The following is a 13493-nucleotide window of genomic DNA, read 5'->3' on the forward strand; positions in this document are numbered from 1 at the left end:
GGTGTTCTAAGTGTCGTTCACTAATTTTCTTGGATAAATGTGTATTTATATTAAAAATTGATAAAAAGAATTCTCTCAATTATTTCCTGGATAAAAATAAAGTTTTTACTGTTTGGTATTTGATCGTTTTCCAGACTCCCCCTCTCATAAAGTTCTTAAAGGCCACCACCAAAGTGTTACTTCCATACTTTACCCACATGGTCTCTCTTCAAAATTAGACCAAAGTTGGATGGTGTCTGGAGACCAAGGTTCATGTGTGATCTTGTGGAATATCTTTACTGAAGACATTTTGCATAAGTTCTTTTTGGAAGCTGGTCCAGTAACAAGTCTTTTGATGTCACCAGAGAACTTCAGAGTAAGTTAAGATAAAAAGTAAAACAAAACACATAATTTGAAAATCAATTGATATTACAGAACATTTAAAAAAAACAAAGAAAAATAAGCCATATTCCCACAGGAGAAAAATAAGTTCCGTGCACCTATAATGTAACTGAATAATTTTCCATATTTCTTTCAGATCTTTTTATACAAATTTTATTATATAAATAATTTGGTTCTAAAGCAATGCTTAAGCAATTCTAACTTTATAAAAGCTACTTAATTTTTTCTAAGTACTTATACTTTTTTCTGTCTTAATTTTGAACATGGAATCATTGTTAATAAAAGTAGCAGATTAATGCAAAAACAGGTCAAACAATGTAGGAATCTAAGTTAGAGCTTAACTTTTGCCTTCAACATTTTCATTTTATAATAATATTGATAGTTGCATTATTTTTATTATGTGGATTTTTATGTACTTATCTATTTCTTTAGTAAATAATGAAATTTAAAAAATTTATGAGCACCTATCTTGTGTTGGGAAAAATGAAATAATTTTGTCATGAAATGTCAACCTAACTTCAGATTTCATAAAGCTAATGTCTTTGTTAAAAAATGAACAACCAAGTTTTGAGTTTCATCTAAAATAGAGACACAGGATAATGCAGGTAAAGTGATTTTGTAAATTAGGTTGTATAATATTACCAAAATCAGCTACAATTTAACTTGCAGAAAACATACTATTTTTTGTAGTAAGACATAGGAAAACAATATTTCAGCAACACAAATGGTTTAATAAAGCAGTGAAACAAGGTTAAGTAAGGTTTTAAGATAATTTTCCACATGATGATTTGGAATTCCTCAATATATCTTTTATTTCTGAGTTTCTTCTTTATTTTTCCTTTTTAATCATTTTCTTTCCTTTTCACTCCAGTAGAGCAGTCCAAGTCAGTTTCATTCTGGATCTCTTCTTCTCCTCCCTCAGTCATAGATGATTCAATTCTAAGAATCAAGATCCATTCAAACTAAGCTAAAAAAAAAATGCCAGAGGGGCATTTATTCAGAGGGTATAGCCAAAATTGTTGAGACATCTGGGACAAAACATTACAGCAAGGGTTAGGGGGAATTTAAACTCTAAATACCCAAACCAAGTTTTCCTATGCAAAAGTGTATGCTTGTATACTTGTATGCTTTCCTGTGGATTGCGTCCCTCTCTTGCTTCTTTCTGTGAATTATTTTATCTTTCAAATGCCTATAAAACAGATTCTGATTGACCTTGTGCAGATCACTAGTATATATCCACTCCTGGCCTTAAGATTTGTATTCATGTGTGTGTGAGTGTGTGTGTGTGTGTGTGTGTAAGGATCCTGAAACACGTTGGTGTGCCCATTCTAGAAGCTATGGGATGGGCAGGTTCTCCAAGCGGTGTTATGGTTGGGGAGAAATGATGTTTAATCCATTCGACAAGTCTAGGTTCCATTTGTATAGCACCTGCCATTTTGTAATTTTTTTCCCTCAGGATTTCTGTAATCTCCTTAAAAAAAGATAATTAGCAAAGAAAACAAGTTCTCTAGTACCCCACAGAGAGGTTGATGATGGGTCCTGGGAGGTCTCAAGAGATCTTCATTGGTGCTGTTGTAAACACAACAGCTAAAATTCTGGGTAGATCAACAGTACCCAGCATGGATGGTCATTGTCCTACACTGTGGCCAAGGTAACGACATGCTGACTTTTTAAAAAGTGTCTTAAGGATTGCTGTCCTCAGGAGCCTATTTTTTTGTCCTTGTGTCTTTGAAACGGTGCATTCAGTTGGAACTATCTAATGCTTACCTCTTTTAGATTGTGTCTACACCGAGTTTCCTGTTTGGATTAGAATCTGTATAGTTCTGGGAACAGCACCAAATCACATTTTGAGGCTTTAAGTGGAAACTCTCAGCTCATGATACCCTTGGGCCTAAGTTTGTGTCTACAAATAGCTTCTTTTTGTGGCAACAAATTAGTTCTGGGGTTTATTTTATTCTGCATTATTTCCGATGTCTGTCTCACTGCCTGAATTTGCTGAGTGATGATCAAGTTCTTCATTTATCTCATAAGTAGATCTGGCCTAGAATTCTCCTTTTTACTTGTTTCTCTTGACCTTCCTGATAGGTTGTAGAGTTTAAACTGCACTCTGCTTTTAAAGTGCCTTACCAAGAGCTGTGTGAAGAGATACTGCAGAATGTAGAAATGTCCTTTTATAAATGAGCGTTTAACAAAAATGTCCTATGTTAGGAGAAAATATCTGATTTAATCAAAAAGAATACATTTGTTTACTTATATGTTTGTTGTTTTATCACAGCTGAGGGATGATCAGATAATTTGCTGTGTGTGCAGTGACCATTCTGTGGCTCTCCTTCACCTGGAAGGCAAGAGGTGCCTCCTGAGTGCTCGGAAGCATCTTTTCCCTGTGAGGATGATAAAATGGCACCCAGTTGAGAACTTTTTAATTGTTGAATGTGCTGACGATTCTGTTTATATCTGGGAAATTGAAACAGGTAAACTGATATTTTACTCTTTCTTATCCTTTATGTATTTTTGATATACAAGCATATGGAAAGTTCCAGAGAGGACACAGTAATGATGTCATTTGCTTTAAGCTTTGGTTGGGCTGCAATTATGACTTCAGCTGAAGGCATATGTGGAGAATAAAATGCAAGAGCCTAACTCAGATCCTAACCAGCTGATGATTAGCTGACAGGGCAGTGCACAGGAATGAGCCAGATATTTCTGGAAGCTATAAATAAAAACACAAGTTATCTACTTTAATTATTAACAAGAGAGAAATTTAGTGTCCTACTGGTCTCAAAGTATCATTAAATTCTGCCTTCTTCAGCATACTCACCATCTCAGCAACATTTTGAGCTAATTGATGATCAGTAATAATGGAATATAATTAATTATAAAACTCCAAAAAGTTGAGTCAGGGAAACTGAAAACTCAGTGGCTCAGTTGAACTTTTGATATTGTACCATACAGAATGTATAGTTTGAACTTTAAAGGTTTTTTTTTTTTTAAAGTTTTCCTGCATAACTGAAGATTGAGAATAACATATTTCATAAAATGCTGGAACATATCAAAGTAGGTGAGGTAATTAATGAATGTGAGTCAGGGGAGTTCACTTGAGAGTACATTTCACTGAAACTATTGCATGATTTTTATTGATTAATCAGTGGTGGTTTTATGTTGGGTGTTATTAACAGACTGGCTAGTTTATAATATTATAGTTTAGTGCCATACTTCACCCAACTAATTGCTGTTTTCTTTACCTTTGACTATGATATGTTAATGTTGGTGACTAACATACTGAAGTTTTGAGGGTGTGGCCTAAGCCTTACATTTGAATCTCGTTATGTGTCTTTGAAAGTTTACATGCTTGTTTGCTCATATGAGTTAGATTCTCATTACTAGATGTATTAACCACCATTTTATTGATGAGGAGTTGTCAGTCTGTTATGTAAATGTGCAAGATTGCACAGTTAATAAATGGTGAGTTAGTTTGAGGGCCCTGGTGGTTCTTTGCAGAATATGCTCACAATAAGGAGAGTTTCAGAATTCTTAGTAATGGACCAATCTGAGTGGCAGGTGAGTGTAATGGATAAAATAGGCTCTGAAACCAAGGTTCGCCTCTAGAAGAGTTCTGAGACCTTCGATGGATTCCTTGGCTTCTTTGCAGGACAATTTCTTCATCTGTGGAATGGGAGTAATAGCACTGCTGTCTTGCTAGAATTAATAAGCTAGTACCTACAACTCTTGCACTCAGTATCTGTAGGTGGTAAGCCCTTAGTCATAGTTAACTAATATTAAAGAGTGCGGCAAAATCTTGACCTCGACTTGTGAAATCCAAGTCTGTAAAACACATGTACTTATAAATTGTTCAATTGTGTTTATAATTGTGAACACTTGCTTACAGATTTTTTAATAAGTAATAGAATCCAACAAGAATAACAAAATATCTTATTGCTGACACATGTTCATGGTCTCATTGCCCCATCAAGATAACTTTGGGCTATGCAACTTTTTGTGTATGTTAGTTTTGATGAAGTGAGAAATAAAGTACTCTTGAGGTTAGGCTTATTCCCGTTTTATATTTAATTTTATTGTTTCTTTTTAAATCCTCAAAATAGATAATCAAATGTAGTTGAACAATTGATAAGTAAACATAAAGAAAAATACATAATTCTGTTCTACCATCTAAACACAAGTGCTATTATTTTCATTTACTTTGTCAGACTTCTATCCATGTCAATAAATAGATATCCATATTGTATTTCAATCATGGTCCTGGCAGGAAAGTGAATTCAACTCAGGTTGGTCAAATGAAGAGACTGTAGCAAAAGGAATATTTATAGGTAGGGGTAGGGATTAGGGAACAGACCAGGAACAGATGGTGTGGTTCCCCAGCACCCAGACACTGCAGCATCAAGAAGCTCTTACCACCTGTAGGACTGAAGCCACAGAGGGGAAGAGTGTGTCACTAAAATCCAGTGAGAGCTGAAGCTCAGGGGCTTGCTCACACCTGAAGTCATTCCAGGAAGGCAACTCCAGCCAGATCCTCAAGGCTGAGACAGAGAATTGTGGGAAATTCTCTTCTTTCCCCTGCAGTCCCCTCCCTTAGTTTAAGCCCTCTGGAAGTCAGAGGTGAAGGGTGTCCAGTTCTAGGTATCATATTAGCCTCACTGTGGACAGAGCAGGACACAGGTGGGATCAAGTGGGCTGTCAAATGGTCAGTGATTAGTATAGTGGCCATACTAGACACATCATAGTTCAATCCCTGGTACCAAAAAAAATTTTTTTTTACTTCAGGAATTTCCTTTAGCTGGCTATTTATATCATTTCCTATTAAAATGTTTGTTTTACTCTACCATATCAAATAATATGTACACATTTATCATCAAACTAACCTATAGAATATTTGATCCAAATGAGGCTATTTATTTATCTCATGCTAACTACACTGGTAGTTTTAAACAACCTCAACTCGACCTACAATGGAGCTTTTGATTGCTGGGAACTGTATCAGTGTCTTCACATTCATTATGTGTCCTTCACTTTTTCAAAGCATTGTCCCATTGACCATCCCATCTGAGTCCCTCAATGACCTGTGTAGGTGGCTAATGGCCCAATTTTCCTTATCATACTCATTCCTTTTGAATAAGTTCATGCTTTTTTTTTAATCTTGTGTCTGGTATTGGCTTCATTGTGGGTTGTTTTTAATCTGTATTTCAGTTTTGCCTAAAATTTAATGAACTACTTTTTCTTTCCCAAGCTGACTTCTTCTAGCTAAATTTGTTCTATCATGTTTCCTGTACTTGATCTTTATCCTTTTCCTGTAAAGGATAAGTGAAAAAATCTTGGATGAAGAACCTTTTCTATTTATATTGTCATGAAGTTAGGAGAGAAAATATCAGCTAAGACCATAACAGGCTTGAAAGAGCCTAGTTGGAAAGTGCCTATTCACACAAACGAATGATGATTAAGTGAACTAACCCAAATGTTCTTGGGCCTCAAATGAGTTCAACTTCACATTGACCTGTTTTGGTAGTTTTTAGGCCATAGTTGCCCAACCATAAGCTGGTCCTTAGCTTTCTTCTCCAAGTTGCCTCTGGGGTTTCTGGAGCTCACAGGTAGTCTCACCTCCTCTGTGTACTTCTATGTGTTTTCTGTTTCAGTCAGTTTTTCCTGGGCCTTTGTCCTGTACCTTTGCTCAGAGCTGTCCTCCCTGTAGGGTTCAAACTTAATTCTATTTGTGAATAGAGCTATTTTTTTGTTGTTGTTGTTCTATTTCTCCAGCACTCTGCCTCCTCTAAATACATGAAGGAAGAATAAATTCACATGAAACTAGTTCCTCAGCTCTTTCAGCACTAGAAGAAATCTAGAACTGGCAGAGAAAAAACCAGAAGGTGTCAGTGAGATAAGAAATTTGGGGAAAAGGGCCTAGACAGAAGGCTAGGGAAGGAGATTGAAGCCAAAAGTTAATTTTCATTTGTGTCCAAAGCCTGCCTTGGTGGAAGTTTGGGGTGTGTATGCTGTGCAGGGTCAAGACCTATGCCATCCCCTTGGGTGTGAAGGCTAGCAGGTGAGCCCTCTTCAGTTTTTCACAAATACTTTTAATAACCTATTCTCACTTCATTCAAGAATCTTAGTGGAAGAATGCACATATATATTCTAGAGCCAAACAATCCCAGGTCTATTTTTCTTGAAGCAGTAAAAGGTCTTTCTTTCTGTGACAATTGGTATGGTCAGATATGTAGAAGGGCAGAGTTTGGGATGACAGGTGGGCATGCTTATTCCATGGAAGAGGCAAACAGCTGAAGTAGGGAAGTATTTGCATAACATTGAGAACCCTCATCCTAGCTAGAGATGCAGGGCTGCCAGGCTGGGAGTGATGAGAGCATCCCGTTTTGCTTATTGATTTCCTGGATATCCCGTGATGGTTAGGGCTGATTAGGAAAGGGAGAAATTGGAGATGTCATTTTGATTAATATTTGAGCTCCCACAGTGTGTTTGGCACTGATGACTATGGGCAGCTTTTTGCCTTCGGTGCGGTGACACAATGGGGACGATGTAATGCTGATTTTTTTTTCCCCCTAAAATATACACCAGAAGTAATTTTTGGCTCTGCGCTAATTATTCTTTGAATAATTAAGTTTAAAATATTCTGAGGACTTTTATGTTCACAATATGGGATTGACATTTCAGGAAATGTGTATAACAAGATTTCTTGTTTGTTATACATATACCTATTAGTAACAAAGGTCTTTTTCTATTAAGCACACATTCTGTGAAATATTCCATGTGGATATTTAGTGGAAAAATGAAACCTTGTTTGTTTGAACATTTTTTTTAAAAGTGTTGATATGACGTTTCAGAAAAACATAGTCTGTGTATGACTGGGTAGTAAGTATCTTCAGCTTTGTGGGATATATGATATCTGTTGCAACTATTGAACTTTGCAGTTCAAGAGAAGCCACAGACATACTCAAAGGTGTAGGTAAGGCTGCATTCCAATAAAACTTTATTCATAAAAATAGGCAGCCAGTAGCCATGGTTTATAGACTGCCGAGAAAGGTGGTTGTTTCCATAACAGTTCATTATTTTAAAGTAGGTCAAAATTTCTGATCCATTGTACCTCATGATTCCATGTGGTAGGCAGGACAGTAAGGTTATACATATCTTACCAGTGAAGAAATGGAGCAGAGGTGTTGTGAGTCTGAAGGTCCTTGGGCTGGGTGTTGGTTCTTGCCCTGGGGCAGATGTCTTCTCCTTCCACTCTGGTGTGTTCTCCACTGCACCTCATAATAGTAACACCTCCTTCGAATGGAGACCAACTTTTTGAGACTGTCAAGCAGGAAATTAGATAAGAAAAGCTCTGAGAAGAAAGGAAATGACTGCCAGGAAACCTGCTCTAAGCTGTTTTGAAGAAGAGGGTCTTCAGTTATCTCTCAGAGCTTGGGTCTTAATTTACACATAGTTCTAAAAGCTCTGGTCATCTGATTTCTCAGATGACAGATTAGAAACAGCAAATTACATGTGGGGAGGCTGTTAGAGGCAGGCACTCCGATAGCAGAAGTGACAGCTGATGAGAATCAAGGACAGAGGAAAGCTGTGTATCACTTGCTGCTCAGGGCAGATTTTTCTGAGCTTGTAGGAAGAGTCACCAGACACAAACCAAAAAAAGTTCTGAAATTGTTTCCCCTATTCCGAAAACTCTACGGGCCAAGGGCAGTTGCTAGTCCATGTCCTATGACTCATGTTGGAGGGTTGGGCTTTCTTCTTCCCAGGTACTCCTGGGCTCCAGAAGGAATACTGAAAGGTATTATATCCATGGGGGATTCCAGACCCAAGGACATCTCAGAATCTGCTTGGTGCCTGAAGTTCAAAGAACAAAAGTCTGACCAATGAGTAGGTAGAATGCAGAGACTCTGTGAGTCATTTTTACTAATTTCTTCCTTTTCCTGCTCAGGAAATGTGGGCTATGTGACCTTGAGCAGAAGACTTTCCCACTATAGCATGACTTGAGGATCCAGTCCTTAGTCATAATATGGCTTTTGTGAAGAAAGCACGCTGGGTTTTAACACAACCACTTTATAAGCACATCTTTGGAACAAAGCCTATGCATAGGAAATTAAGAAATAAGAAAAAATAACATGTTTCAGAGTTATTTTTAGCACACATTAAATTTCATATCTCAAATTCTTTTTCTTATTTGAATCAGTGATAGCTGAAAAATTATTCAACTTACCATGATGCCATATAAATGAAACATTTGTTTTCTATGATTTCAAAGTGTGTAGTCTTAAGAAGAAAATTTTTCAAAAAATTAAGAAGGACGAATTTCATCAACTAATAGTTTATAGGCTGTATTTTAAAACATATTTGGTATTTGAGTCTACTTTAATTGCTTAGGGTGAGGCATAGGAAGAAAACATGTGGGACAGTTTTCTAGAAATGTAATCATATTTTCCCCAATAGAATAGAATTGTGTGGTTGAATTCTTACTTTGCCATAACAAAATGTCATACAAGTTCACTATGTGAAGAATCATTTTTCAGTCCACAAATTTTACTTGCTATCCTTCTTTTATAGTATATAGTGGCTAGTATTGCTATACATACAAAATAAAAATTTTAAAATTACCCTAATGACCAGTTATACCATTCTGAGGGATGATGTTTCTTGATTCTCTCATCAAGGTCACTACTTTCTAGATACAGGGGCAAAGTTATGTTGTGTCAACTGCCTCGTCAGCACTAATATAAAGCCTCCATTACACGGGTGTTAAAAGTAGGTTTGGGGTATGCAGCATCCTGCGGTACCAGTTTCTGCAGTATATCATTTTCTTAAAGCCATGTTATTTTGTTGTGGCAGATTACAGATGGAACCCTCTTGGGATGATTGTTTTTAGAAAAGAAAAATAGGATACATTAAAGTACAGGATGAAATTTTTCCTATATCACCTTTTCCAAGCCCTTTTCTTTTATTATAATAATTACGGATGTTATTACTCAACATATATTTTTAGTTTACTGCCTATTTTTGAATCTTCATTTCTTTTCATGTGACCCTGGTTATCACAGCCACACTATAATTTGCAGTTTGGGCTCATACAGTATTGAGTGTGTTTGCACACTCATGCATGTATATGTATACAGTTGCGGATATGAACTTTGAAGTTCAACTAAATAACTGCACAATTGTCAACATTTAATTTCTTATGTAGAAGGTGGTGTCCAGAGGAGTGATGAACATGAGCACTGGGGGTCAGATTGCCCAGATTTCAATTTAGTTCTACCTTGTCCTATCTATACCATACCAATCAAGTGTTAACTCCTCAAAGAGGAGTTAAGTCCCTGTAGCTGCTGGCACTGACAACTATTAACTAGAATTTATTATAAATCCTTTAGAAATTATCATCCTGCCTGTGCTTAAGATTTCTTTATCCCTGACCTCCTTAACTCCTTAACTCTCTCCTCCTCCACACCTTCCTTCTCTCTCTCTCTCTCTCTCTCTCCTAGTTGAGCACAGTAGGTCTTTGTTATTCCAGTGAAGTGCCTGCCACCATGAAGGACACTGCAGTGATCATATGGAACCTTTCTCATTAAAGAATCAATATCTCAGGGAGCATTTGTACCTTTAAAACAGTTCAAGAAGTGTAAGAGAGTATGTAAGTGGAGGATGCTAAAGTGTCCAAATGTACTGATGGGAATTGTTGTGAAGGAAATTTTTATTACTTTTATTTTTATTACCATAGCGAAATTCACTCTCACTTTCATACTTACAATTTGAGGGTTACTCTCTGTCCTCACTAGACTAAAGCACCAAGACGGCAAGAATTTTTCCTGTCTTGGTCATTACTCTATTCCCAGAAACTAATGTAGCACCTAATATATAGGAAGAACTTAACAAATAGTTGTTAAATTCAACTGAAAATAAAAATGAAAACAACATTTAGCTTCCATGAGGACAAATAATGCCGCATGAATCATTATTCATTTCTAGTGTATCATTTCTAGTGATGTTATTGCCTAATATTTAAGAACAAAAGATTCTGCCACTATTTGTGCTCTCAGACAAGTCACTAACTTGATCAAAGCCTTAGTTTCCTTGTGGTAATGATGATGATGATAACATACAATATTTGTAGAATATATACATTTATGCAACACATACATATGTATACATACATATATCACGTGCTTACTATAATGAAAACTAGTGCAATGAAAGAAAAAATAATAAATTGGATTTCATAAAATTAAAACTTTTGTGCTTCAAAGGGCACAGTTTCCAAAACTGTGAAAAGAGAGTTTATCAGAATTGGAAAAATTATTTGCAAATCATACATCTGTTAACAGTTTAATATCTAGAATATATAAAGTACTCTCACAGAACAACAAAAAGACAAACCCCCCAAATTTGAAAAGGACATAGGACTTGAATAGATATTTCTCCAAAGAAAATATGCAAATGGACGACAAGCACAGGAAAAAATTATTATCATCATTAGCCTTCAGGGAAATTCAAATCAAAATCACAGTGAGCTACTAATTCACATTAACTAGGATGTTTAGAATCAAAACGGTAGAAAATAATAAGTGTTGGCAAGGAGGTAGAAAATACAAACACTGGTATGTTGCCAATGGGAATATAAAATAGTGCCACTGAATGAAACAGTTTGGCCTTTCCTCAGAGTTAAACAGGGAGACCATGTGACCCAGCAATTCCATTTCTATATGCCCAACAGAAATGAAAGCATGTTCCTGCATAGAAATTGAACATGAATGTTTACCATAGCACTATTCATAATGGCCAAAAGGTGGAAACTACATAATTGTACATTGATGGAAGACTAGATAAACAAATTTTGGTATATACATGCAGTGAAATATTATTCTGCCCTTTAAAAGAATGAAGTACTGATACAAGGTATAACTTCGATGAAATCTTGAAGACATTATGCTAAGTAAAAGAAGTTAGACACACACACAAAAAATCACCTTTCACATGATTCTTTTTATATGAAGTATCTAGAATGGTGAAATAACCACAGAGACAATAGTTTGGTGGTTTTAGGAGATGAGGGAGGAGTGAACGGGGAGTGATTATTTAATGGGTACAGGGTATTCTTATGAGATGATGCAAAGTTTTGAAACTAGAGAGAGGTGGGGACCGCATAACACTGTAGATGTACTAAATGCCACTAAATTGTGTAATACATACACATTACATTGATTTTGTCTCAAATTTAAAAACCACAGAAATTCAGAAAGTATTAAGATATTGCTAAAAAGCAGCAGAATCCAAGAATTTGTAGAAAACCATTATCAAAAGTTCGTGTATTAGACTTTTAATTTTTTTTACATATTAACATATGCAGAACTATGCCTATACTTATTTTTATATTGTAATTTTATGTTTTGATGTTTGCATTTCAATATAATCGATATCCTTTAGCAGCCTATATATTTTATTGACATTTTTGCAAAAAAGGGTTCATGGTCTTTCCCAGACCAATGAAGGAGTTTGTGACCTAAAAAAGGTTAAGAGCTCCTGTTAGTCTTAAAGATTTTCAAAGTGGGATGCATCAGAATTACTCAATGGTAGTGGTACAGTTGGAGAGTACAAGTCAATATCTGCTTTTTCACTTGGCAGGCTGTTTTCATTTGCCCTCCATATCCTTTTTTAAAATACCAGGAAAAAAAAATACAATAATAATAAAGAGTGTGACCTCATTTTCAATGAAATTAAATCAAATAATACTATAGCAATGAAGAAAGGTGTTTATCTTATCAAATATATATTTTTACTTCCATATGAAATCTCGATGGACATTTTTATATGCTTATGTGTGCAAACACACGTGTGCACATACATACCCACCCCATACCACTATCACAGTAGTTGTCTGTTAATTCTATCCGGTGAACATGGACCTTGATGAAATCATATAAACATTCATTTGATCTTATAATTTTACAAACATTTGCTCTTTTCCTAGGGAGGATTTTAAGGATGATCTAATAGGGTAGTCTGTTGTGTTCTCACAATTTTCTTTCCTCAAATTTAGACCTGTGCATCTATTAATGTTTATTAGTTATAAACATTTAAATAGCTGCCTACACAGTATTGCAGGTTTATACATTATGTGAACAGGGTTCTATATTGCTTTTAGATACCTGGAACTTACTTTTAAAATTCTACATTATAATCAGGATTGGTGGTGCATGTCTGTAACCCAGCTACTCAGAAGACTGAGACAGTTTGAGGCAGCCTCAGAAGTTAGTGAGACCCTGTCTCAAAAAAATTTTAAAAGAGCAGGGGCATAGTTTAGTGGTAGAGCACCCCTGGGTTCAATCCCCAGGACTACAAAATTGTGTATGTGTGTGTGTGTGTGTGTGTGTGTGTGTGTGTGTGTCCTATGATAGATGATTATCTATAAATAATCATCAACTCCATCCTTTTTTGTTCTCCTGGAATCTTAATATACATTAGGCATGTTATTGTGGTATTTGCAGGATGTCTTTGGAACATTTTGTATGCTCAGATACAAATATGAGAATCAATACAATCTCACACTAATGATAAAAATAAATACTGTCTGCTCCTAAGATTACTTTTACCAATTAAGTTGCACCTTTTGCTTCCTTTATTATTTCCTTTGGCAGTTTCTATCTTCTTGGACTTTCCTTTTCTAACAAAAATAGTGGACATAGTCATTTTTAGCAATTTATGTGGTTTGATCACACTTTTGGATCAGTGTGGTTGAGTGTGCTTGCCACATATTTGAATTTAATGTTAATGGGGGCTTTTCTACAGCATTCAAGAGGAACACTTAAGGGTGGCTGTGCTGTGACTTCTCCTTAGCCAGGCCCCTTCTGCAGGCAGTTTACATAGACACTTGGAACGTTAGCGGGTTTCACAGCTGCAGCATTTAGTGGAAATAAACCCAAAGGAGCCATCTGCCCTCCCCACGCTGCCTTCTTTCAATTCCCTAGCAACTTCCCAGTAGCCAGCTGCCACAGAAACGATTGGAAAAGCAAGACTCAGTGGACTGTAATGATTGTTATTCTCGGGGAAAGTAGGTTCTCTGATTTGGCTGAGAGATAAAGGATATTGGATGCACTCGATTCATCTGA

General features: G+C 36.1%; 1 protein-coding gene across 1 annotated transcript in view; it reads left to right on the forward strand.

The window, feature by feature from the left end:
* Positions 1–13493, forward strand: part of Wdr72 (WD repeat domain 72) — a 206265-nt gene that overhangs the window by 51123 nt on the left and 141649 nt on the right. The window contains exons 12-13 of the mRNA XM_047540696.1: positions 135–355; positions 2657–2852. Of these exons, the coding sequence (XP_047396652.1) occupies positions 135–355; positions 2657–2852 (417 nt within the window). The remainder of the gene's footprint in view (positions 1–134; positions 356–2656; positions 2853–13493) is intronic.

This window comes from Sciurus carolinensis, chromosome 2 (assembly GCF_902686445.1).
Source record: "Sciurus carolinensis chromosome 2, mSciCar1.2, whole genome shotgun sequence".
NCBI classification, from domain to species: Eukaryota; Metazoa; Chordata; class Mammalia; order Rodentia; family Sciuridae; genus Sciurus; species Sciurus carolinensis.